The sequence below is a fragment of the Grus americana genome, chromosome 5 (genome assembly GCF_028858705.1).
Source record: "Grus americana isolate bGruAme1 chromosome 5, bGruAme1.mat, whole genome shotgun sequence".
NCBI lineage: Eukaryota > Metazoa > Chordata > Aves > Gruiformes > Gruidae > Grus > Grus americana.
In genome coordinates, this window is record NC_072856.1 from 51272002 (window position 1) to 51295151 (window position 23150).

Genomic DNA, 23150 nt, shown 5'->3' on the forward strand with positions numbered 1-23150 from the left:
TCCACTTTTGAGGTGGACAGCTGTCCACTAGGGACTGGAGAGAGTGCTGATCTCTATATTTTAATAAATATTATTGAAAAATACTATTTGTAAAACATAGGTAAGTTTAATGGTCCATGTCATCAATAAATATCTAGCTTATTGTATGGAACAGAACTACAATGAATAGATATACATTTAAAATTTATAATACAGCAATATTCTGAAGAGTGATAGGTGCGTGGTATAGCACCCAACATGACAGATGGCTTTTTAAGGAAAATGGGAGATGACAGTAAAATATGGACTAGATAGCAAAATAAAAGCATTACCTGGAACCTCTTTTCAGCAGCAGGTGGGAAAGAGAAAAGGATTACTTATGCAAGTTTGGCTGAAAGCTAGGTGTCAATGAATTATTCATAGAAATAATTATTTCTGACTCTCCGGTTTGTTTACATCTTTTTACAACAAGGGGATTATTCACAACTTCATAGGTTATGTAAGTTATTATTTGTACAGAAAACCCCCATTCACTTAAATAGGAATTATGAACATGTGTTGGCATGAGAATATAATTCTGAGGAATGATTCCTACTGTTAACAGGGAAAGAAAGCAGAAGCAGACCCACAAACCTCTGAATATATCAAGTGTTTAAAGAGTTGGCAAACAACACCTGAACTACTCAAAGAAAGGTTGTGCAGATTTAACTTTCCAGAATGAGCTGATGGATAGAACAGTCAACTCACTATTAAAGACAGATGTTCAAAGTTCACTCATAAAAAATACATTCAGTTACACTAAAATACAACTATCTCAGCTAGTCAAAAGGTGTGGGGTACTGAGCACTGATGATATATACTGGTTTTTCATGATTATTTAATTCAGTTTACATTGACAGAAGATATCTTGGCATCTGTTTCACAAATTTGTTGCACTGGATGGGTTTTCTCAGTCACGTATGATGCATATTCCTATGCTTTGACTAGCAAAAAATCATTATGAACCATCAGAATATATAGGCATGTAGAGATTATTTCCTAATATTTGTACTATGCGTGGACACTTTTCATTAGTCTGATTAGCAGGTACACTTCCTTGTTTTGATTTGCGTTTAAGAACTACTAAGCAATTCAAGTGCAGCAAGGATGACACTAGTTCTCTTTTTCACTTATAGGTGAAGCAAAAATAATTTCTCTCTCATCTGTTAGGGAAAACTTCCCAGAAAATTAAGAAAACAGTGTTAACAACTTACAAATAGATTCCCCACCCCCTGCCCCACTGAAAATAATCAATTTTACTGAATCTCTTCTAATTAGTTCCAACTTTATTCTGCATGCAAGACTGATGCACTATTTCTTCATATAGGAAACAGCTAAAACTTTTCTTTGAATAAAATTCAAGTGTATCTTGAACAGGTTTTATAGTCACTAACATGCAATTCTTCAAAGACTACAGAATTCAAATACCTACAGTTATTTTTCAGAATAAGCATTACAAAGGGGAAACGAGAGTTTCTCCAAGAATGGAGCACGGTTTTCTCTTACAATTTGCCTGAGTCCACTGAACCAAGCATTCATATAGTCAGAGGAACATTTTTAGCTTTCATTTGAGAGTTTCAATTTTTTAATCTTCAATTCCAAGTGTTTCAATTATCCTTTTCTAGAGGTCTTCGATAAACACATATTGTTCACACAACTTCTTAGGTTCTGTTGATAAAGTCAGTCTACACAGGTCATAAACCAAATACAAATCTTCCAACCCTCATCACTGGGTCATGTAATCGCTCCTCTAGACACTTCTTTCCTGGTCACATGTGATTATTTTAATTGCAAATGAGTAAGGTTTTGTCCTTGCATTATCAGGTAAACCTTAATACTTTGGTAATTGGCTTTCTGATTTCCTCAAAGACATCAGTTTTAGCTCAGCTTTGGGTGGAAAAAATAATTACCTCGAACTGGTAAAGGAAGACCATTCCTTTCCACAATGTTGTTCTAGTCTATCACTAGTGCTCAGAGACACAGTAATACAAGTAATTAATTATAATGAAACTCTTGCTTGTGAAGAATGAAATCTCCAGACATTTCAGGGTTTTCAATCTCAAGGTTAATGCCCTGCAGTAATGTACATTCCAATGTGCAGAAACTAATTCACAGAAAGGTGAGCTTCAAAAAGCCCTGCTTTCTGAAAGTCAACTTTAAATTCAAACTTTCCTGTAATCAAATTTATTCTGCAAAAAGAGTGAACAGAGAGAGGGAAGAAGCTGCTAATAGAAAGTCCCTTGCTATAATTTTTCATTTTGATTCCTGGCTTCTCCCCTCTCCCAAATCACACTAGTTGACAGAGCAAAAGGAGATGATAAAGCTGACTTTTTACAAAAAGAACTATGGAATTTGTGCTATTTACATTCATATCACAAGCCAATAGACTGGCAAGCAGAAAAATCTAATAGCGTTCTGTTAATTTATCCAAACCAAATTAAGATGTTTGTATAAAGTCTCTGAATTTCTCTTTCAGTGGCAATTACAAGGTAATAACTGTGAGGTTCAGATAAAGGAAGCTTCATTTCAGTAGCTTCCTCTTACTCTCACCCCCTTGGAAGTACAATTTAGGTTTATTTGCTGTCTGTATCAGTTAAAAAAACCATCCTTCACTTCTGGATCAGTAAAGGCCTAGTTTGTAAATAGTTTATTAGTTTCCTTCCCATTATGAATATACAAGCATCTAAAATAGGTTATGTATTTTTGCATATGTTCTTACACACACACACAAAAAAATCCTCAAGCCAAAATAAATAAATAAATAAATAAATATTTTTTTGCCACGATGCTTGGTTTTGAGTTGCATCTGGGAGCGGATGTAGAGCATCTACAGAATTTTCAAGTGATATAAAACACTGAGATCTTCCCATACAAGAGATCTAGCATGTGGACTGAGTAACGGTATGTATTAAGACAACACAACAGTGACGACTATGAGACACAAACTCTTTCAGAGGTTGTAGCTGCTTGTAGATCTTTAGTATGGTAAATTTATGGTGAAAAATTAAACCAGAATTCCTGGTTGTTTAGTTTTGAGATCTCTTGGTACAGCCATTCTTATCTAAGGTACATTAATCACAGCATCGTCCCTTTGACAGTGACAAATAGTGAACTCTTCAGGGAGTATAAGACCAGAATAAGAATGGAGTGATATTCTACAGATTCTTCTCCCAACCTCCAGTGATATGCAGTTCAGGGAGTAGCTGAGCCAGACTTGTTTTTAAAATTAACCATCCATGATGGATCTTTTTTCTATGCAATTTACCTAGCACAAAAACATACTGGGAAAGAACTTCTAGTAAAGGATAGAAAGAGTTTTCCAATTTATTTTGTGCTGCTGAATATCCATAAAGCTATTACACAATGACATTGGACACACAGTAGACATCTTTTCACATAAAAATATTATCTTTTATTATTATTATTCAGAAATTATAATTCAAATTATAGACATAAGTGCTGCCTCGCAGCCAATGTTCTTTTGTGTCTTCAATACAAGTTAAAATAAGTTTTCCAATGTCAATGACACATTACGTTAATTTTACTAGAAGAGAATGGCATATCATTAGTAGGGATGGCTTTAAACTACACTGCAAGCAGACCTTAAACCTATTGAATCTGAATGAAATCTCGAGTTCTAGCATCCATGAGTTTTTCAAAAAACGTGCCTGAAATTTAAGGCTTCAAAATATTTCTATTCAGCATATCAACATTTAGACTACTAACATCTCTTGTTTTCAAAAAAAATATCTATCTGTCTCTCATTTTCTTTCAAATACTGAATTGCTTAGACAAGATGTTACCAAAAAAAAAAAGTCCCAGAAAAAGTGAGGAAAATCATGTTTGTCCTGAAGGAAAAAATAAAGGCAGTGCTGCCTTGAAGTATGAGTTGATGCAACTCACACCTCATGTTAATGTATTAGCCATAAAAATGATTAAGAGACAGAAATTTCCACCGCTCCTGTGCTGTTGTGCAGGGGAAAATTTTTTTTTTTTTGAACTACTGTCATTGCAGGGGAAAAAATGATAATTTATGACCAAAACCAGAAAATTGAGAACAGGACACTAACTCTGTTGGAGAGCAAAAATAATCCTTTGTTCAGATTCATGTTCTGGGAATTACATTTACATTTTGAATTAAGGGTCACTGGAAGAAAATTATTATGCTACACCAAAAGCAGAATCCCATGGTCCATACACTTCACAGAGAAGTTACCTACCCACCGGACCATAGTGGGTAAGCCTCTTTTGCTTATTCTCCCTTTCCGACCCTAGGGATTCTTTCATTCCTTTCTGCAGAGCTTTAGCAAAAAGGAGTGACACTGTTTTGACCCACCTAGTGATGTGGGAATTTTTGATACATTAAGTGGCCTCTGATTTCCTATATTATCCTACTACTTACAACATAAAAGGTGAGATCAAAATTTTAGTGAATCAAAGTCAAAATTACTTGAAAGATGTTCTCAGAAGCACATTCTACACTGGTGTGTACCTGTCATCCTGAGACTACAAGGATTCCAATAAAGTGTTACTACAAGAAACATATCTCTTCTAATGTTTGGCAGTCAATATAACAAGCCTACGCATAACATGGAATGGCACAGATGTACTACCCACACTCTGAGTAGTATACCCAAACACCCTGTAAATGAATGAACACAGAAGGTAAATCTGTATAAGTTATACACACTCTGTGTAACTTATACAGAAACACTGACTTTAAAAAAAATGTGTATCTGTTAAGGCTTAAAACCGGAATTAATTTGATAAAGGCTGCTAGTGGTATGACCTAAAATTTAGATGAAGACAGTCATTTTCTTGATTATGACAAGTTGTCTGCAGAAGGATACACAGAGATTAACACAATTCTATCATCCTTCTCTGGAGATATTCAAAACCCGCCTGGACGCAATCCCATGCAATGTACTCTAGGTGATCCTGCTCTAGCGGGGGGGTGGGACTAGGTGATCTCCAGACATCCCTTCCAACCTCTATCAGTCTGTGAATCTGTCACCACAGGGATGTGATTTCCTTGTGGAAACAGGGTCCAGGTAGGTATGAGCGGTGTTCTCCTTTCTTAACTGGTGTAGGTCCAAGTGTCCTGGCAGCTCAGACTACAGGTCTGAAGGGTGGCCTACAGCCTAAGGATTTGTTGTGCTCAAATGTAAGAGCATGGTTTCAAGTATGTGTATGTTCTAAATAGAGTATGTGCAAAACCTCATTACCTAATGCAGGCACCTAAGCTAATGATTTTGCATGTCATATGAATCTTATGTGGACCTAGAAGCTCAGAGTATAGGTGCATTGGTAAAATGCTGCAGCCAAGTCAGTAATGCTCCTCTCATCCCTGAAGCTTTATTAGCTTCACAGTGGTGCAAACACGGTGATACTGCTTGTATAGCTACTTCAGGCATCTCTGCAACGTGCTTCCTGCACTTTTTATTCCATGTTGGACCTCTACACCAACACTGTCATATGGTCTTACAGAAGTCCCCAAGAAGTTAAGCTCTGACGATAAGGTACGTAAGTCAAGCTGTTCCTTAGCTGTTCCAAAGTACTGAGGAAAAGAGGATGAGTTTTGATGACCTCCTCCCAAATACTGTATTTAGCACCCACTCAAGTTTACTCAGACTGAGAACTGGGCTTATTCTTTGTCCCTGATTCCTTTTCTACCCATTAACAGGCTACTATTTAACAGTAAAGAGTTAAAGTCTTCACTTCTATTTCAAAGTATAACTACTTTCTCAAGCAGCTTGAGTTATTAAAATGCATTTGATCCTGGACTTTGTGTAAATGGACTTACCTCACTACCCCCTGCCTTCATAGGAAGCAAAAGGAAAGGGAAATAAAAAGAAAATAAAAATTAGTATCTGCGAAAGTAGACTTACTAAAACACTTACCAATCTTACACAATGTTAACTTCAGCAGAACAGAAGTTAAAATGCATACAGTAACCATATTCTGGTTTTATTCTTCACAAAAACTTTTTTTTGAAGTTTTAGGGTGCCAAATGTTTCAACAATGCAGGAAATTTAATTCTTCCATGATCTTTTATGCATTCTGAATCAGAACCTAGTTACCTTACTATAGAATTAATTTTCTTTAATATTTTATTTGAAACTGAAAAACACAACTCAGCTTCCAGAAACAATTATGGAAAGAAATAAGAGGTTTACAATTTAAAGAAAAATAATCTTAATCACAGCTTTCATTAACAACAGTAAATATAAATCCAAAATATTGATACCATGCACATTATTTCTTTTTTGATTTCCACATCAAAGACATCTAATTAGTAAACAGAAAGACCATTTCTCATTTTAAATGAAAGACAGGGAGCCACAGCTTTATACACTGGCATACATTCTCTCCTTCCGCAATATGACTTAAAACCAAAAGATGACACCAAAACTCCCACTACCGTCAGGTTGCATTTCTCAAGTGCATCACAGATCTGTCAGCTTGACTGTGGAAAGAGGTATGTGCATCATAACAGGAGTCCTCACATTCCTGCAGGAAGTTTCTGATCTGCTATTCCCCTATATCCTTACACCTAATTATACTGTGTTGTGTTTTCCTACTTCCCTCTCTTTAATACTAGCATTCCTCAATTGCCACTGGATTGTGTTAGGAATCCCTCTTTCCTTTTCCCTCACATACACTGTCCACGTCTATTTTGCTGACAACAAACAACAACTTTCGGGGTCCTGGCTCGACTGCAGATTCTACAACAGATTACGTTCTAGTGGTTACAAATTCTTTTTCTTATTTCACATCTACCTTACCTGCTGCTCTTAGTCTGCTCTGCTGCCCACCCCTTTCTCTTCTAAAGCATACAGTAGCGAACCAAGCAACACAACTAACACTGCAAAGCAATCAATCAGCTTCATTTTCCAAGACTCATTAATACAAACTGCAGAACCACTGTGTACAGAATTTTTCAAAGAAAGGTAGAAGTTTTCTGGAGACAGAAACAATGCAAGAAGCAATTACAGCTGAATTAATCAGTCTGTTGGCAAAAACAAAAAATTGAGAGCTGTCAATAAAACAATTGTATGGCTACATGCCTATAATGCTGTCACTAGATAGCACTTGGTATTTAAGTTTTAAAAAGAACATATTATTACACACCAGCAAATAACATAATTATCTCAAGTAGCTCCCCAAACATAATATACATTTATCATTTGCAGTCTTTTGTGCTAACTGAAAAAGAAATACAACCTAGTCCTTAGGCAAGACTTTTCTTAAGTTGTTTTTTTTTTTTTTATTCCAGAGAAATATTTCCACTCTTTTTATACATATCCTTTTAAGTTGTATATATGTACACCAATATAATTATGTTTTACTATTAATCATCTTTTCAGATTGCCTTCTTGGCTAGAATTGTAATTTAGCAATTACCTTTCATCTAAGGTTGGCTCCTTTTGTTGCAGATGAGGCTTAATTCCAAACATTGGTCTAATGTTTGTTGATAAGGCTTTGATGGTGTAATTAATTTCATTTTCCCTTGTCACATCACTGTCATAACCTACCGAAATCAGAGTGAACAGTATCAAAGCAAAATAAGATACCAGGAAAAAAAAATTAAACCATAATTTGTGCAGGTTTCAACAATGTACTGGACTACAAGAACAATTATACCATGTATTATTAGTAACATAAACACACAACAGAAAGCAAGTAGCTGGGAATCACGAACGTTGTTAATAAAAGACATTCTACGAAAAAAATTCTGTACAATACCTTTGTGGAAAAAACAGTTAACAAAGATTCAAGGGATATTCAGAGCTACGTCATTTCTGCTTGGTTGGCCTTAACTCAGGGTCACTAAGAAAGGACCTCGCTACATGACACCTGCTGTTAAATTCAGGAAGATTTAGTGTCAGGTTGTTCTCAATTTCAGGATCCATCCATTAGGATGGAATCTATAGGTCTGCACAGAGTTCTTACACAATGCTTAGAGACAGTCAGGTACACCAAGATACACTATAGTAAACATGGCAAAAAAGCTAAATAGTGACAGCCTTGTTACTTACCCTCCCCCTTTTCTTTTTTTTTCCTCCATAGATGGAGACTACTAATGCCAACTTTATGAATAGATCTTAACTGAAATTAATAGGACTTGATGAAGAGAAACTTTTGTGGAAAAAGATGTCAATGTCTTTTCTGGTAAAGCTTAACAGACCTCTCTTTCTTTTAGAGTATTTTTGAACACATAGCTTAAGAGGGTTCTGTGTAAATCACCAGAGGTTAGGGAAGGTTATTTGGCAAAGATGTGCTAACAGGTCACAGGCAGGAGCTGAACAAAAACTGTGAAGATTGCAATTTTTGATTCAGAAAGCTAAAGTTGACCAAGTCCCTCTCTAGGCAACTAAATTATTTTGCGGATGTAGTCTTCAATAATTTTAAGCACAAAGACAGTGCATAAAAATTCTCCTCCAATGAATGTTTAAAATGCCTTGAATATTTAAAGTGTCTCTTTGGTCATTTAGCGGATTTTAGTGAAAACTGAAGTTAATTTGTTACACAGAACTATTTAAAGAGCAGCAGCAATAGTTTAAAAATGCTGGAAGACTGAGGAATTGATAAGGAGGAAAAATTGCACTTGGGAGCAGAGAGAACAAGTTTGGAAGCTCATGAACCCTTGAAATTGCACCATGAAAAGGAAAACATCAAGTATGGCAAAACCAACAGAAGTTAATTCTACGAAATATAATTAACACTTTATAACTATTGATATTATGATCTTGCAATAGATTGTTCTAAATATGAACACCAGTCTACCTCAGTCTGCTAGCTTTCATATTATGGAAACAGATGCTATAACATCAAGATAACTATGATCTAATGTACAGATTTCAACACGATTCCATTAGAATTAGTGCCCAAATCTAAACTGTGATGAATCTATTTTTCTATATAGATTTTTGGAAGTTATCTATAATTGGCACTTAATGTTTTTTTTATACTCTTACTCAAAGCAGTAAGTCAAACACTTCATTATTGTTTTCTTCACAACAGTTTATCAATCTCTTCCCCAAAAGAAATTTTACTTAACATTTCTGAAGCATCTTCAGTAGTTAAGATTGTTTTAATGTTATATAAAACTTGATTATTTCTAAATTATCATAGAATCACAGAATGGTTTGAGTTGGAAGAGACCTCAAAGATCATCTAGTTCCATGGGCAGGAACACCCTCCACTAGACCAGGTTGCCCAAAGCCCCATCCAACCTGGCGTTGAACACTTCCAAGCAGGAGGCATCCACAACTTCTTTGGGCAACCTGTTCCAGTGCCTCACCACCCTCATAGAGAAGAACTTCTTCCTAACGTCTAATCTAAATCTACTTTCCTTCAGCTTAAGGTCATTACCCCTTGTCCTATAACTAAGAGTGAGAAGTTCTCCATTAGTGAAGTCTTCCTGAGATAATATAATTCAGCTAGTTTTATAAATTATTACTGACCTCCATCTTCTTCAGAATCTAGATCAGACTCTTCACTGTCGCATTGCCTGCTATCCCGATGTCCTTCCATCTCATAAGTCCACAGCATTAAAGAGGTGTCTGCTCCTCCAACAGTGACCAACAAACTGTCATCACAGGTCCAACGGACATTTGTTACATGGGTACTGTGAGCAACATACCGCTTAAATTTTCCAAACTTTCCCTGTGAAGGGAGAGGAAAAGGCACAGATCAAATTTAACCAGTCTGCTACATAAAACTGAAATGAGTTGCCAGTGTACAACACCACATTCATAACTTCTTTACAGTTCATGCTTTAGCTGTTTTGCATTTGTATGTATTACATGATTTGCAAAGTTCCTCTCCTATAGCAGCTTCATGAAATGTTAACCATATTTCCATAGCAAGCATGCAAGAACTCATTTATAAACAGATTCCAGCAATAAACACTGGATCATTTTTCCTAAGAGAGAAAATATTCTAACAGATTAAGAATAAAATGCACACAGAATATTTTGAGTCAATACTTGTGCATTGTTACCATCCCTAGCATGGCAAAATATTCAAAATTGAAGACATATTTACTGATAAATATACAGGAAAACTAGAAAGGTTCTAGAAGAGCAGTAAAAGTAGAATGTGCTTCTGGAATGGCTTTTCTATGATGCATGATTAAATAATATTAAAGCTTTTCATCTTAGAGAAAAATAAGTGAGGTTGGACAGAATGAAGGTCTATAAAATCATGAGTGGAATGAAGGTCAGGAAGAAATGCTCACTGTTTTCCACAACAAGAGCTTAAGGGGCTAAACCTGACACAATTAAAAACCACACTGAGGATATTAATGCCCAATATATTATTAGACAGTGCCCGGCCCATTCCCATTCTTAAAGCTTTTCCTATGCAATTGCCACTGTCAGTGATAGGACACTACATGAGATGGCTCTTTAGACTCACCTGCAATAGTCATTCTTACTAACTGAAAGTTTAATGCATTGCAAATTGCAGTCTAATATCGAATGCCTTCTTTGATCATAAGGACAAAAGTACAAAAGCACTATTTTCTTCTGAGTGATAAATTATTACAGTGTCGAAACTGCAGTTTTATTAAGCAATCTTCTCCATTAACAGCTGAAAATTACTTACTTTAGCAGGGTATCGAAACAGTTTCACAAATCCAAAATCATCTCCTGTGGCTAATACTTTACTATCACTAGTGAGGCATGAAGCAGTTACGTCTGTGACTTCACCAATTATTGGCCAGATTCCTTCACAGCAAGACCCCAAAACACTTGTCCATGATGCCCAGCCAATCTTTTCTACCTACAAAAACAACCTGTTTGAGACAGAGCATGCTTCTTCCCAGACAGTTTTCTTCCATATCTGATTTCAAAAAAAATTCTTGCACTGAAAGATAAGTCACATCTAAAAGATAATATTTTAACATATCAACCACTTTCTGACTACTCAGAATTTCATTCGAGACCCTTAATTTTACCTCTGTTAACTTCCAGTTTCAAAACCTCTAGCAGTATTTTACAAGATTTGACCTCACCTGCCCTTCCAGGCTAGAGAAAACAAATTACATTTTTCAACACTGCATTTCAATCTCATAGAAAATATGATTTGAAAATTATCTATTTTCACTCTCTGCCCTATGACAATGCTGTGTCAGAGAAAACAAATCCATATTATAGCCACAATATACTACACTTGCCTATGTATATTATGTATACTATATTGCATTGTTATGTAAAGATAGACATGAGTCTTCCACAGCAAGGTTAGGGCTAAGTAATCTGCAATAGGTTTCCAAAGGTGTTAAGGTACCAAAAGAGGCATACACAAGTCCAGAGAGATTTTCATGAGTGTGCAAGTGAGCCAAATACCTTTTCTTACAGAAGAGATAAATGTGATATCCCCTATGTATTTTATCATTCTGATTAAATTATCTAATTGAACAGGCTGCAAAAAAGGAGACAGCAAATGCCTAAACAGAAGCTTTTTCAATAGACCAGTTAAAATTATAGTTTTATACATCATTCCCTCTTGTGGTTGTATCACAACTAATTCGCAAACAAGTTAAGAAGGCAGTCTATTTCCTTACCTCCAAACTAGGAATTGTCTGTTTTTTCCCACGAGGAGCTTCAAAAAACAACTGCTCTTTAGCACCAGTATTGACTTGCAAGAGCTTCCCTATAAAACATATTACATATTGTATGTTAACATTAAATAAAAGATTCCATTTTACAAGAAAAGGAAAAAAATAAAAGGTTATTTTGAAATTTTTGTTCCTAACAGCACTGCACAAATTATTTGATTCCATTGGAAAAAGTTGTATACGTAAACAGTGGATCTGGAAGTATGGGCTTCTGAAGATCCAAGTCCTTTGACTCCTTAAATTCACAGTCCTCCCTCCTCTCTTTGAAAACTGTAATAATGCATCACTTTTCCATTTATGGTTGTCTCATCAGATGGTAGACAAAATGTACTGGTTCTAATTCAGAGCTTGTTTGTGACAACTGGCTGCCCGGTATGCATGTGCTCTTGGGACTGAGAAGCACATATGCTGCCTGGCCAATGGCCGCTTCCAACTTCTGCTTGCCTTTATACTACTTTTTTTCTGAGGGAAATTCTCATTAGTGTTTCTGTCCTCTTCTTGTTTTCAAAATTCTCAGAGGAAGTTAACTTATAACACTTTTTCAAATTACATTGGACTGTTTCAAAAGTGATTATGTAGAGGAATAAGAGCAGGAACTAATAGATTGCACAATTGCACTGTCTTGGTTTTGTATGAAATGAGATTGTAGTAAATGTTTAAATTAATCACGTACTAAGACCCAGGAAGACAGGAAATCCAGTCTTTCTGCTATTTTTGACAACAAGGATACATATTCCTGAGCTACAGATGCAACTGAATTATGCAGTATATAATTCAAGAAGTCACACAATAAACACAGGAGATGTAAAAAAGCAAACCCCAAACCAATCCATAGAGACAATCTATTTTACTTCGAATTGCACAACTTCTAAATATATAAATAGTAGTAAAAATTATGGGTTTATATTTATTCAGATGCTGTGAGCATATTCATAAACTGAAGAAACAAATCTGTCAGCGATACCATAAATTCATACTGTAGACGTGCTGTATTTAGTCTATCAATCTTCCAGTAGGTTTTTTGAAATGAATGCTACTTACCTCTTATGTCCCAGTCCATATGCGTGATATAGCTGGAGGCTCCCTTGCAGATTCCTACTCGTTTACTGCTCATTACATTGTAAATATCTACAAAGTTGTCACAGGATGCCACAGCTAAGTACTTTCCAGCCCCTAAAACACATCAGTAGAAACACAAGACATTTTCCAAAATTGTAGAGCTCTGTATATTAAACACAAGTACATTATGGATCTTACTTATATGCAACCCAGATTTCTTTGTAATGACCTTGCTAATGTATACAGTCCCTGACAGGGTAATGTTCATATCACACAATCAAAATCAGTATGAAATACACAATCATTACATCTTCAAACAATAAAAACTACTTTATGACATTTTAAAAATTTATTGCACTCAGAGTGGTAAGGCTTAGGTAACCAGAAAGTAATGTTGCATGAGAACTGGTACCAGTATTTTGCATCAAATTTCTCCTACACAAGATTATTTTCACTGAAGTAGTATTATTACTTTAGGCCATACATTTGAGTTCCTAAACAAGAGCTGTACTGTTTGAAAAACAACAAAAAAACCCCCCAGAACAACAACAACAACAAAAAACCCACTAGCCTCACTGGGAGTGCTAAGCGCTGTAGAGGGAAAAAGAAGAAAAAAAAGAAGACACCAGAACTTTCTGACACATCAGTTTCAAGCATTTTCATTAGCTAACAGTAACCTCAGTGAAGAGCCAAACTTACACAGCTCAAAAAGTAGAACCCTAGGGACCTAGGGAGGCTGCTGGATGCTTATGATTTAAAATTGACTGTTGCACTTGGGTGGTTACTATGAGAAAACTTATTCCAATAATCTAATCCTTAAATGAGCAACATAGGACATCACATCCAATATTTTTCAAAATGTTAGTATTAGTCTTGCTGACTTATGTTACATGTAAAAGAGTATTACAAATCTCTGCTTCTTTTATCTTTTAAAGGTTATAAAGCTTGCTTGAACAACCTTGATATAAAAATCTTCATTTTAAATCACTTACCAGGAGAAAATCGGATCTCTGAAATAACATCTTTCCTGTGCTGGAAAGAGACTAGATCCTCCAGGGTATCTGCATTAACTATCAAAAAACTTCCATCATTGAGACCAACGGCTAATGCTTTTCCATCAGGAGAAAAGCAGCAACATCTACCTCCTATAAGGAATACAGAAACGGCCTTCAGGTACATTTACAGTGCATAGTCTCTCTTTTAGATTTATTTTTCCAGTAGTAAAGGAAAGCTATTCTTATAGTTTATAGTCTAATAAAATTTGTTAGATGCTGCCAAGATCATTTCCAAGCTCTACATCTGTGATAGCACACAGAACCTACTGGCAAATCAGCAAGTACACAACCCCAGAATCTTAGATTATGTTTATTTGCACATTAATTGACATACGTTCTACATTAAAAATATGTAGACAATAGTGATTAATTTGTATTACTAATTTGCTCTCTTTCTTAGTATCTGGTGCCAGTTGTTTGTTACCATTTACTCCGGTAAGGAGAACACAGCTGAAAAGACCTTCTGGACTCACAGAATCCAGTCATTTGCTATCATGGTCACTATGTCATAATTCTTTTAATAAATATGTCAAGTTTCATTTGAAAAACAGTTTAATTTCCAATCTAAATTTATTTATGGTCAGCTTATAAAGATCTGTTTCCATGCCAGAATTTTCCATTAGCTTAAATATTTTTCCCTACTACCTGTTCCTCTGATTAACTTGTAGACAGTAATCCTTTATTTAGCTGACTCCACCACAAAGCTTCTCATTCATTATTCTGTAGCTCTCTCTCCATACTCAACTTGCAGTTTAATTTTGTTCATCTGAACACAGATGAGAATTGCACACCAAAAATATTCTGATTAGTCTCTTGTAAATTACAGGAATATTTCAATATGTCCTGGCAAAAATACCTCACTATCACACATAATTGTCATCCTGTGATGAGCCAGAAGATCCTGAGCCTTCTGCTCCTCAGTTACTCCTTGGCTACAAAGACATTTTTCTTACAGTCATCGAGTCTTGCCTTTTTCAATTACGAAATATCTCCTTGCCACTACTGCAGTCTGCAGAAGTACCCAGCTCTTTCTGTACAGTACAAAGGTGCTTTTTAAGATCATCAAAGCATCTCAAAATGTGTCTCATCAGCAAATTAAATCATCACAGTCCTTGTTTTTCTGCCAAAACTACTCTTAAAAATATTAAGAAACATCAGCTTTAAGACTTGAATATTAGACTTCACCGACTTGAAACTTTCTTGTTCAATCCTTGCTTGTGCAAGCTCGTACCTCTTTTTACATTTACTTTAGCAATCCAAATCATCTTCAACTAAGCTTCCTGTAAGGTTGGGATCAAAATGCTTTACTGGATGGCAAACAGATAAAGGGGATCAAAATGCTTTACTGGATGGCAAACAGATAAAGCCTATTATATATATGCTTTACTAGACAAAGGAATATCATTAAAAGCTTGTTAAGGCCAGTCTAGTCTAACTCTAAAAAAAGTCTCCTTATATGATATCACTTACAACAGATTTTCCGTCTGTCAAAATAGAATTTACTTATATAGTGTACAATGATTAAGAATTTTATGGCGGTTCTCTTTCTTTGATATTCCAGATTCTTCTAACATTCACAAATAAGAGAAATCCAACATTACGTCTAAGATTTCTTCCAAAAATTTCTGGATTTGAAGTTCTCCATTGTTCAAACCCCCTTACAATACTATAAGCAAAATGGCAGATTTATGTAATCGGCTCAGCTTTTATTGTAAATTCACTGACTTAAATATGTTACAATTGCAAATAATCTTAAAAATAGTATTAAATAGAAATCTTTCTTACAGATTCATTAGCTTAAAGGCCACATTACTCGTGAACGTAGCATCAATAAAATAATTTGAGCAAAGAAAGGAATTTATCCAGTCTTGCTTCTGAAAGATTCATAATGCTAGTAAATGTCAACTGAATTCAGTTAAATATTTTTTCATACTAAGCATCTTACCCTTCTTCAGTTTGCGAACAGCTAACATACAATGGCTAGGAGATAAATCCCATATTCTTAAGGTTTTGTCATCGCTTACAGTGGCACAAATAGGTAAATGAGGATGAGTAGCTAGACCCCAAACTTCCCCCTCCATGTGACCCTGAAAAAACACAATGAATCAGATGACTTCATATTTTAACCTCAAATATGAAATAACACATTTAAGGAAGTTCAAAAAAAACCCAACAGAAAGAACATGCATATCTTTAGAGGACAATAAAGAAATATCTGAATAGAAACACTGAACACCTGAAAAAACCCTCAGCCTGCTAATTACAGTAGAAGTGCAAATTATAGTAATTAGTACTAGGGAAAACTTCCCTGCGAAAGAATCCTCACATATATCTATGTCAATGACATAGACAGTGGGATGGAGCGCACCCTCAGCAAGTCTGCCAATGACACCAAGCTGTGTGGTGTGGTAGACATGCCTGAGGGATGGGATGCCAAGACAAGCTTGAGAAGTGGGTCTATGTGAACCTCATGAGGTTCAACAAGGCAAAGTGCAAGGTCCTGCACATGGGTCAGGGCAACCCCTGGTATCAATACAGGCTGGGGGATGAAGGGATTGAAAGCAGCCCCGAGGAGAAGGACTTAGGGGTGTTGGTGGATGAAAAGCTCGTTAAGAGCCAATAGTGTGTGCTCGCAGCCCAGAAAGCCAATCGTATCCTGGGCTGCATCAAAAGAAGTGTGACCAGCAGGTCAAGGGAGGTGATTCTTGCCCTCTGCTCTGCTCTTGTGAGACACCACCTGGGCTACTGCATCCAGCTCTGAGGCCCCAACATAAGAATGGACCTGTTGGAGCGATTCCAGAGGAGGGCCACGAAGATGATCAGAGGGCTAGAACATCTCGCCTATGAGGACAGGCTGAGACAGTTGGCGTTCAGCCTGGAGAAGAGAAGGCTCCAGGAAAACCTTATTGCAGCCTTCCAGTACTGAAGGGAGCCTACAAGAAAGCTGGAGAGGGACTGTTTACAAGGGCATGGAGTGATAGGATGAGGGGTTATGGCATTAAGATGAAGGAGGGTAGATTCAGACTAGATATAAGGAAAAAAATTTTTACGAGGGTGGTGAGACACTGGCACTGGTTGCCCAGAGAGGTGGTAGATGCTCCATCCCTGGAAACATTCAAGGTCAGGTTTCACAAGACTCTGAGCAACTTGATCTAGTTGAAGATGTCCCTGCTTATTACAGGGGAGTTGGACTAAATGATCTTTGGAGGTCCTTTCCAACCCAAACTATTCTATGGTTCTATGATCTAGATTTTTTTATTTACCTTGGATTCTAATATATTCTTTTTAAAAAAATCTAGCTCTTTACATATTGCATTGGCCACTCAGAAGTGTGAATTAAAGATCCACAGATTTTTATTTAATTATGAAAGAAAATCATATGATGATACAATGTAAAAACAATCTGTTTTGTAGTCAGGCTTAGGAAATGCAGTCTGTTTGGTATGGCGAAGAAAACGAAAGTGTTTTTTACATAACTACCAATAAGATCTAAAAATAAACTTCAAGGAGAACTTTTAAAAATAGTAAGAGTAATTAGTACTCAGAAAAAGTTAATAGGAATTTGGTGGAGGATCCACTGTTTCACACACTTTTTTTTTTTTTTTAAACAGAAATGATCTTGGTCTGTTTGAAAGGATGAACTTGGTGAACAAATTAGTACATGAAATTCTGTGATCTGTTTTGCTCAAAGAGTCATAATGGTCTAGCCTAGCATTAAAAAAAAAAATCTATGAAGTGATAGTAACTTGCTGTCCTGGTTTTGGCTGAGATGGAGTTAATTTTCTTCCTAGTAGGTGGTATAGTGCTGTGTTTTGGATTTAGTATGAGAACAATGTTGATAACACACCAATGTTTTCAGTTGTTGCTAGGTAGTTGTAGTGTTTGCATCAAGTCAAGGACTTTTCAGCTTCCCATGCCCCGCCAGGTGCACAAGAAGCTGGGAGAGCACAGCCTGGCCCAGACTGGCCAAAGGGATATTCCATTCCATACCATATAATGTCATGCTCCGGATATAACTGGGGAAACTAGTGGGGAGGCAGGATCATTGTTTGGAAACAGACTGGGCATTGGGTGGTTATTTTTTTCCTTCTGCATGTGGTAAGCAACTGCATTGGTCTATCACTTGTGGTTTTTTATTATTATTACTATTATTATTGCTACTCTCTTCCTTTGTCATCCTATTAAACTGTCTTTATCTCAACCCACAAGTTTGTTTTTTCCATTCTCCTCCCCATCCCACTGTGGGGAGAGGGGGTATTAGCAAGCAGCTGTGTGGTGCTTAGTTACCCGCTGGGGTTAAACCACAACACTCACTAACTTCACTAGTGAAATAACAAGCATTTTAATTACAACAGTCTTTGAAAAATAAAATAGTGTTTGTGGTATGGAACATTTGTCTGATATTTAACATGTACCTGAACCAGCAGAGTTATTGGTCCACTTTTATCCACCTCCAATATTTCACCATTCTTTGTGCCCACTAAAATATGACCATGTCCTAAAGATATGGCACGTATAGAAGGATTATCTTCTAAGAGGAGACCTAGAACATTAAAATGTTAGAAGACAGAACATTCTCAAGTGTGTATGCCTTAAAGAGGATTTTTCACACATATGCACATTACAGTCTCACTGTAGAAAAAGATACTCAGCAGTAAATGAGTAAAAACATATTCCTGCATGGAGGAATTTATATGTTTGGATTCATTTGGGAGTATTTAGCAATTACCCAACTGGCACTACGCTTTTTTCTCAACTGAGTATCTCTGAAGTTTAATCAGCCTGACTCGTTGGCAATCTTATTGAAGAAATGTGCATGTGAAGTATCAATTACACTACTATATTGAAGGTACCATAAATGCTAGCTAAACTAAACTAGCTTTTTATGAAACAGATACAGAATGAGATACTCTGTAGTAGAATGTTTTAGTTAATGGGTGTTTCCATTCATGATTTTTGAAAATCAAACCATAGACATCAGAACACAGCAAATGTAATTTTAAGGGGCAGAGGGGGGGAGAAAAGGCTACCCAGAATGTCAAATAGGGAAAACCATAAAACAGCACTAAGATCAAGAATAAATGGTAGAAATAGGAATAATAGGAATGAAAATGTTCTCAAATCATTTCAAAAGACATACGCATTTACAGAAAATTAAGTCATAAAATGTACTAATGCCTCTCAAAACTAACCACAATTCTGAATTCCATTTCTCCTCCAAACAAAAAAGATCAGACAAGTTACTTCATGATTAGAAATATAATGGGCTTTTTGGTTGCCACTTAGGAAAAAAGAAAAAATCACCTGGGTGGTAACAGACTCAAGGTTAAATCAATAAATTCAGGCAGATCATATGGTAAATATTACTATCTGCACTCACCAGATGTGCAGACACTACAACATACCATTCTCCTCCCAATAGAAAGATTACTTATTTAGAATCAATAAACCCTTAAAAAAGTAATTTTTAATATTCATTATGTCAAATGTGGATTTTCTCCTATTGTGGAAAGCAATTCCACAGAAAGAGTTTTCTAAAGAAAGTATTTTAAATCGAATAAAAAAATAGGATAAAGTCTGTGTTACCTTTAGACCCAGGGGCCAAAGCAGCCCTTTTGATGGCATAGGTTTTGAGACAACGTTCAAAGGTATCGTCCCAGAGAGCTACTACTCCATCCTTTCCTCCAGTGACAAATCCCTGGGGAAGAAAAACAAAAAACAAACAAACAAGACAAAGACAAAAATCACAAGTTATAATCAATTATTATCTTTTCTTAACTTTTCAGTGATTTCTGTCAATACTGACAAAGCACAACACTGTAATGCACAAAACTACAGATGTCAGAGATTAAAGGATCAGGAGCAACAAAATGATTGAATTCTCCTCCTGACAAAGGCAGCACAGTTGTATACAGCCATGTACACAGGCTGGATTTAAAAGTTCTAAGCAATAAGCTACTACCACACTAGCAAAATAATTTAACTGACATACTAAGATGCTTTTCTTCATATTTAGCCTCAATATCCTTTTGACATTTTACCTCATTACTCCAAGCCAAACTTAGTACCACTCAGAAAAATTTATTAGTGCTTAAAATTTTCAAATATATGCATATTTGTGCTATTTGGTCTTCAAAAATTATTTATAGCTATTTAATGAAGCAACAGGTACATTGAATACTGAAATCATTAGTACTTTCCTTTGGAGAACTTAGTTCTTGCAATACGAATAACACATGCTTTGTCCAAAGCTACTATACTGAAACTCAAATATTAGAATGTGGAGTAATCTGGTCTAACCTAGCAAAACACATATACACAACTTCAAACATTCAAGTAATCTAACTGGAACACCCATTCACATTTAAGCACATGCTTAAAGGCCTTCCTGAGTCAAAAAGAAGTGAAGAATCAGGAGAGAGTACTTAGTAATCTACAGATTGAATGCTTCTACTTGTAGACGGTAATTACAGCACAAAATAGTAAGAGTACGATCTTCCTCTCTCACAATATTCCATATTCTCACATATTCCATTAAAGCTATGGATGCTTAAATTAAAAAGTACTTTTACTTATCATAAGTTACTATTATTTCTTTAGTAAGAGGTCATGAAAATTACTGAATAAAATGTCACTGGACCACAAAGGTTTAAGAAACAGCATGCTATATAACAAGAATTAGAGACATGCATAAAACTATTTTGAATCTTGACCTCATAAGGCTTTTCTGTAATGGCAATAAAGTCATGGATTCCTGAGTTTGGGGAAGGCCTAACTTTATAGACTTTTTTGTCCAGACATCAAAAAACAATGAGCAGTTTATTTACTTTTTCCAGCGCGTGCATGCTGAACACAGGACCATCATGTGCTTTGACAGTTTTTATGAGAAACACATCTCTCCAAATACACACATCCCCCGTGGAAGTTCCAGAGAACGCCATCTCTTCAGTCCAGCCATACACTGCACACATCATTGTATCAGTTCTTCCCAAAGCACCTATGCAGCCCTTTCGGCCAATTAGGCCTCCGCCTGTTCAAACAAAAAACAAGTCAGATGTTTGTTTAGAATTATTTTCCAAAAACTATACAGCCTTACCCAGAGCCACAAGTGCTTTTCTTCTGGTTCACCAATGCTCCCCAAAAACTTGAGGCCAAGAAGAGTTCTCACAAAGTAGATTTCTGTACTATTTTGCATCTTTCAAGAAAAAACCTTACTTTTAACTTACCACTTGAATCTGGATTTAAATACGTACATATATCCACACAGACATACAAAGCGCATTTGTAAACTTGCATCTAAACAAAAAACTTAACATCTACCACACATTTCACAGAAACACCTAATGAAATTAACTTTAAAGGAAAAAAAAGTTAAAATCTTGACATCTCATCCTTCTGATGATATGTTTTCTGTGAGAGGATTTCTAATTGTATTTTAGAAATTTATTTTAGAGGCTTGCTAATATCGGCCTCTGGATAACAGAAATATCACAGCTATATAAATTTTAAAATTCTTTAAAATACCATATCTAAAATCATTTGACAGGTAAAACACATAGTAACTTCTGTCTAGGACATCAGAGAAACTTCATGTGGTATAACACAGAAGCCCCTCAGGATCTGACACTTCATACTGTTCTCATACTTACAGAGGCAAGGTCTCTCAACCTCTCTGCCATCACGTGGCACTGACGAAAATTTAGTCCAAAGCATATACTTAGGTGCCACTTCTTATATCAAGTGCACCTGCTCTAGTACAGTTTTCAGACACTTGGCTTTTGTTAAGGTGTACCGATACTTCACTCCTCGCGTGAACACTGCTAAGTGTGTTTCACGGTGACTGCCCTGCTAGCGTGCCACTGCAGTTTCACACAGATGGGCTGCAGCATTAGAGAAATTTGATTCCTGCTGACTGAGCAATGCCAGAGAGAAGAGAGGCATTTTTAAACTATTTCATTTCTTTATTCAAAGTCACCATCTCCAGGCTTTTATCATAATTAAAATTTCTTTCTAAAGAATTCATAGTGATTTATTCAGTAAATATTTCGATACACTTTGTTCTTTCTATAGATAGAAAGCACAATTGTTAAAATTAATAATTTATATAGATTTCATCAGCTTGCTCTCAAGCAATCTTGATTAATTTCTGTTGGAGCCAGAACTGAGAAAACTAATGTCCTTTTTTTCGTCACAGACTTTTGTCTCCATAATTAATCTTTACCAGGGACTCATGTGAGTTGACGTGCATAAATTCTGCATGAATAATTAGAACATTCTTAGCAGATCAGCTAGTCTTCTCTAGCACATATGTCTTTATATACATTTTGAGGTTTGAAACAATGAAGTTCACACTAATATCAGGGAATGGATTTTTCACCCTTCAAAATTTTTCAAGCAGATAAAGCAAGCTGATTTATCTTGGGTTTTAATTGTTAAGTTCAACAGAGGTACCTAAATAAACATGTCTCAACTGGCACATGTATCCTCTTCAGGTACTTTGAATTTTTGTATGTGGATTTTTATAAACTTAAATTTATTTATATTTGTGCCTATTTATAACATACACATTCTAAAGGTCCTTCTTCCAAAAACTGTTCTATGATTTTAAAGTAGCTCTGTAACATTTTCAGATGTGCTATATTATTATTATTAGAAAAACAGGCAGTAGGAAATCCAGAGTCCTTTCTACTTGTGTAGCTCTAGATCCATGGTAAATTGATCTTAAAAAGAAATTCCACTGCTACTATAATGCCAATTAACATTATTTCCACTGAGGCAAAGCTAACTTAGATATACAGAGAAAACATTTGCCTTTAATGCATGAAACATACTATAAGAGATGTAATATTTATACTTTAAGTAACGGGAAACACTGTAATTCTGAAAAGTTTCCTTACCTGCTCTACGCCAGAATTTCATGTGTTTAATTCCAACTGTAATCAATTTATCAGGCATATAAGGATTAATCTTAACAACAAAAATCTTATCTTTGCTTCCCCTGAAACACAAAGCAAAATATTTGAAATAAAGACATAACTATTCATACATTTAGATAGGTTTTGGTTTGTAATTTTTTTTGCTAATGTACACCTTTTCTATCTTGCTAACAATTACTTCCAAATCATTAACATAGTTTATTCTGAGGAGGAAGAAAGCCTAGGAACTAACATGCTGAGTCCTGGTCTATTTTCATTACCCTTCAGTTTCCAAAGCAGGTGAGTAATTATGTTACTTCAGAAATCCACCAGGTGGCATTTTCTTTGCAAAAGAATATATATTTGCATTAAGTTTACAACTTTAAAGTGTAAAGTTGTAAATCTTATCTAAACGTCTCTAGTTTTGAAAATAAATTGCCATTCTCATCCACCTTTTAATTGATTTTTCTATTTTTC

At 35.7% G+C, this 23150-nt stretch overlaps 1 protein-coding gene across 3 annotated transcripts in view; it reads right to left on the reverse strand.

Annotated features, from left to right (window-relative positions):
* Window positions 1–23150, reverse strand: part of EML5 (EMAP like 5) — a 110267-nt gene that overhangs the window by 30265 nt on the left and 56852 nt on the right. For 2 of the 3 annotated variants that reach the window (XM_054828042.1, XM_054828041.1), the window contains exons 17-27: window positions 22656–22756; window positions 20586–20788; window positions 19345–19456; window positions 18174–18301; window positions 15704–15845; window positions 13696–13848; window positions 12686–12817; window positions 11591–11679; window positions 10630–10806; window positions 9486–9687; window positions 7423–7549 (exon numbers count right to left, since the gene is read on the reverse strand). In XM_054828042.1, the coding sequence (XP_054684017.1) occupies window positions 7423–7549; window positions 9486–9687; window positions 10630–10806; window positions 11591–11679; window positions 12686–12817; window positions 13696–13848; window positions 15704–15845; window positions 18174–18301; window positions 19345–19456; window positions 20586–20788; window positions 22656–22756 (1566 nt within the window). Of the gene's footprint in view, window positions 1–5821; window positions 5837–7422; window positions 7550–9485; window positions 9688–10629; window positions 10807–11590; window positions 11680–12685; window positions 12818–13695; window positions 13849–15703; window positions 15846–18173; window positions 18302–19344; window positions 19457–20585; window positions 20789–22655; window positions 22757–23150 lie in introns of all 3 variants that reach the window. The other variant, XM_054828040.1, reaches the window with a different exon arrangement.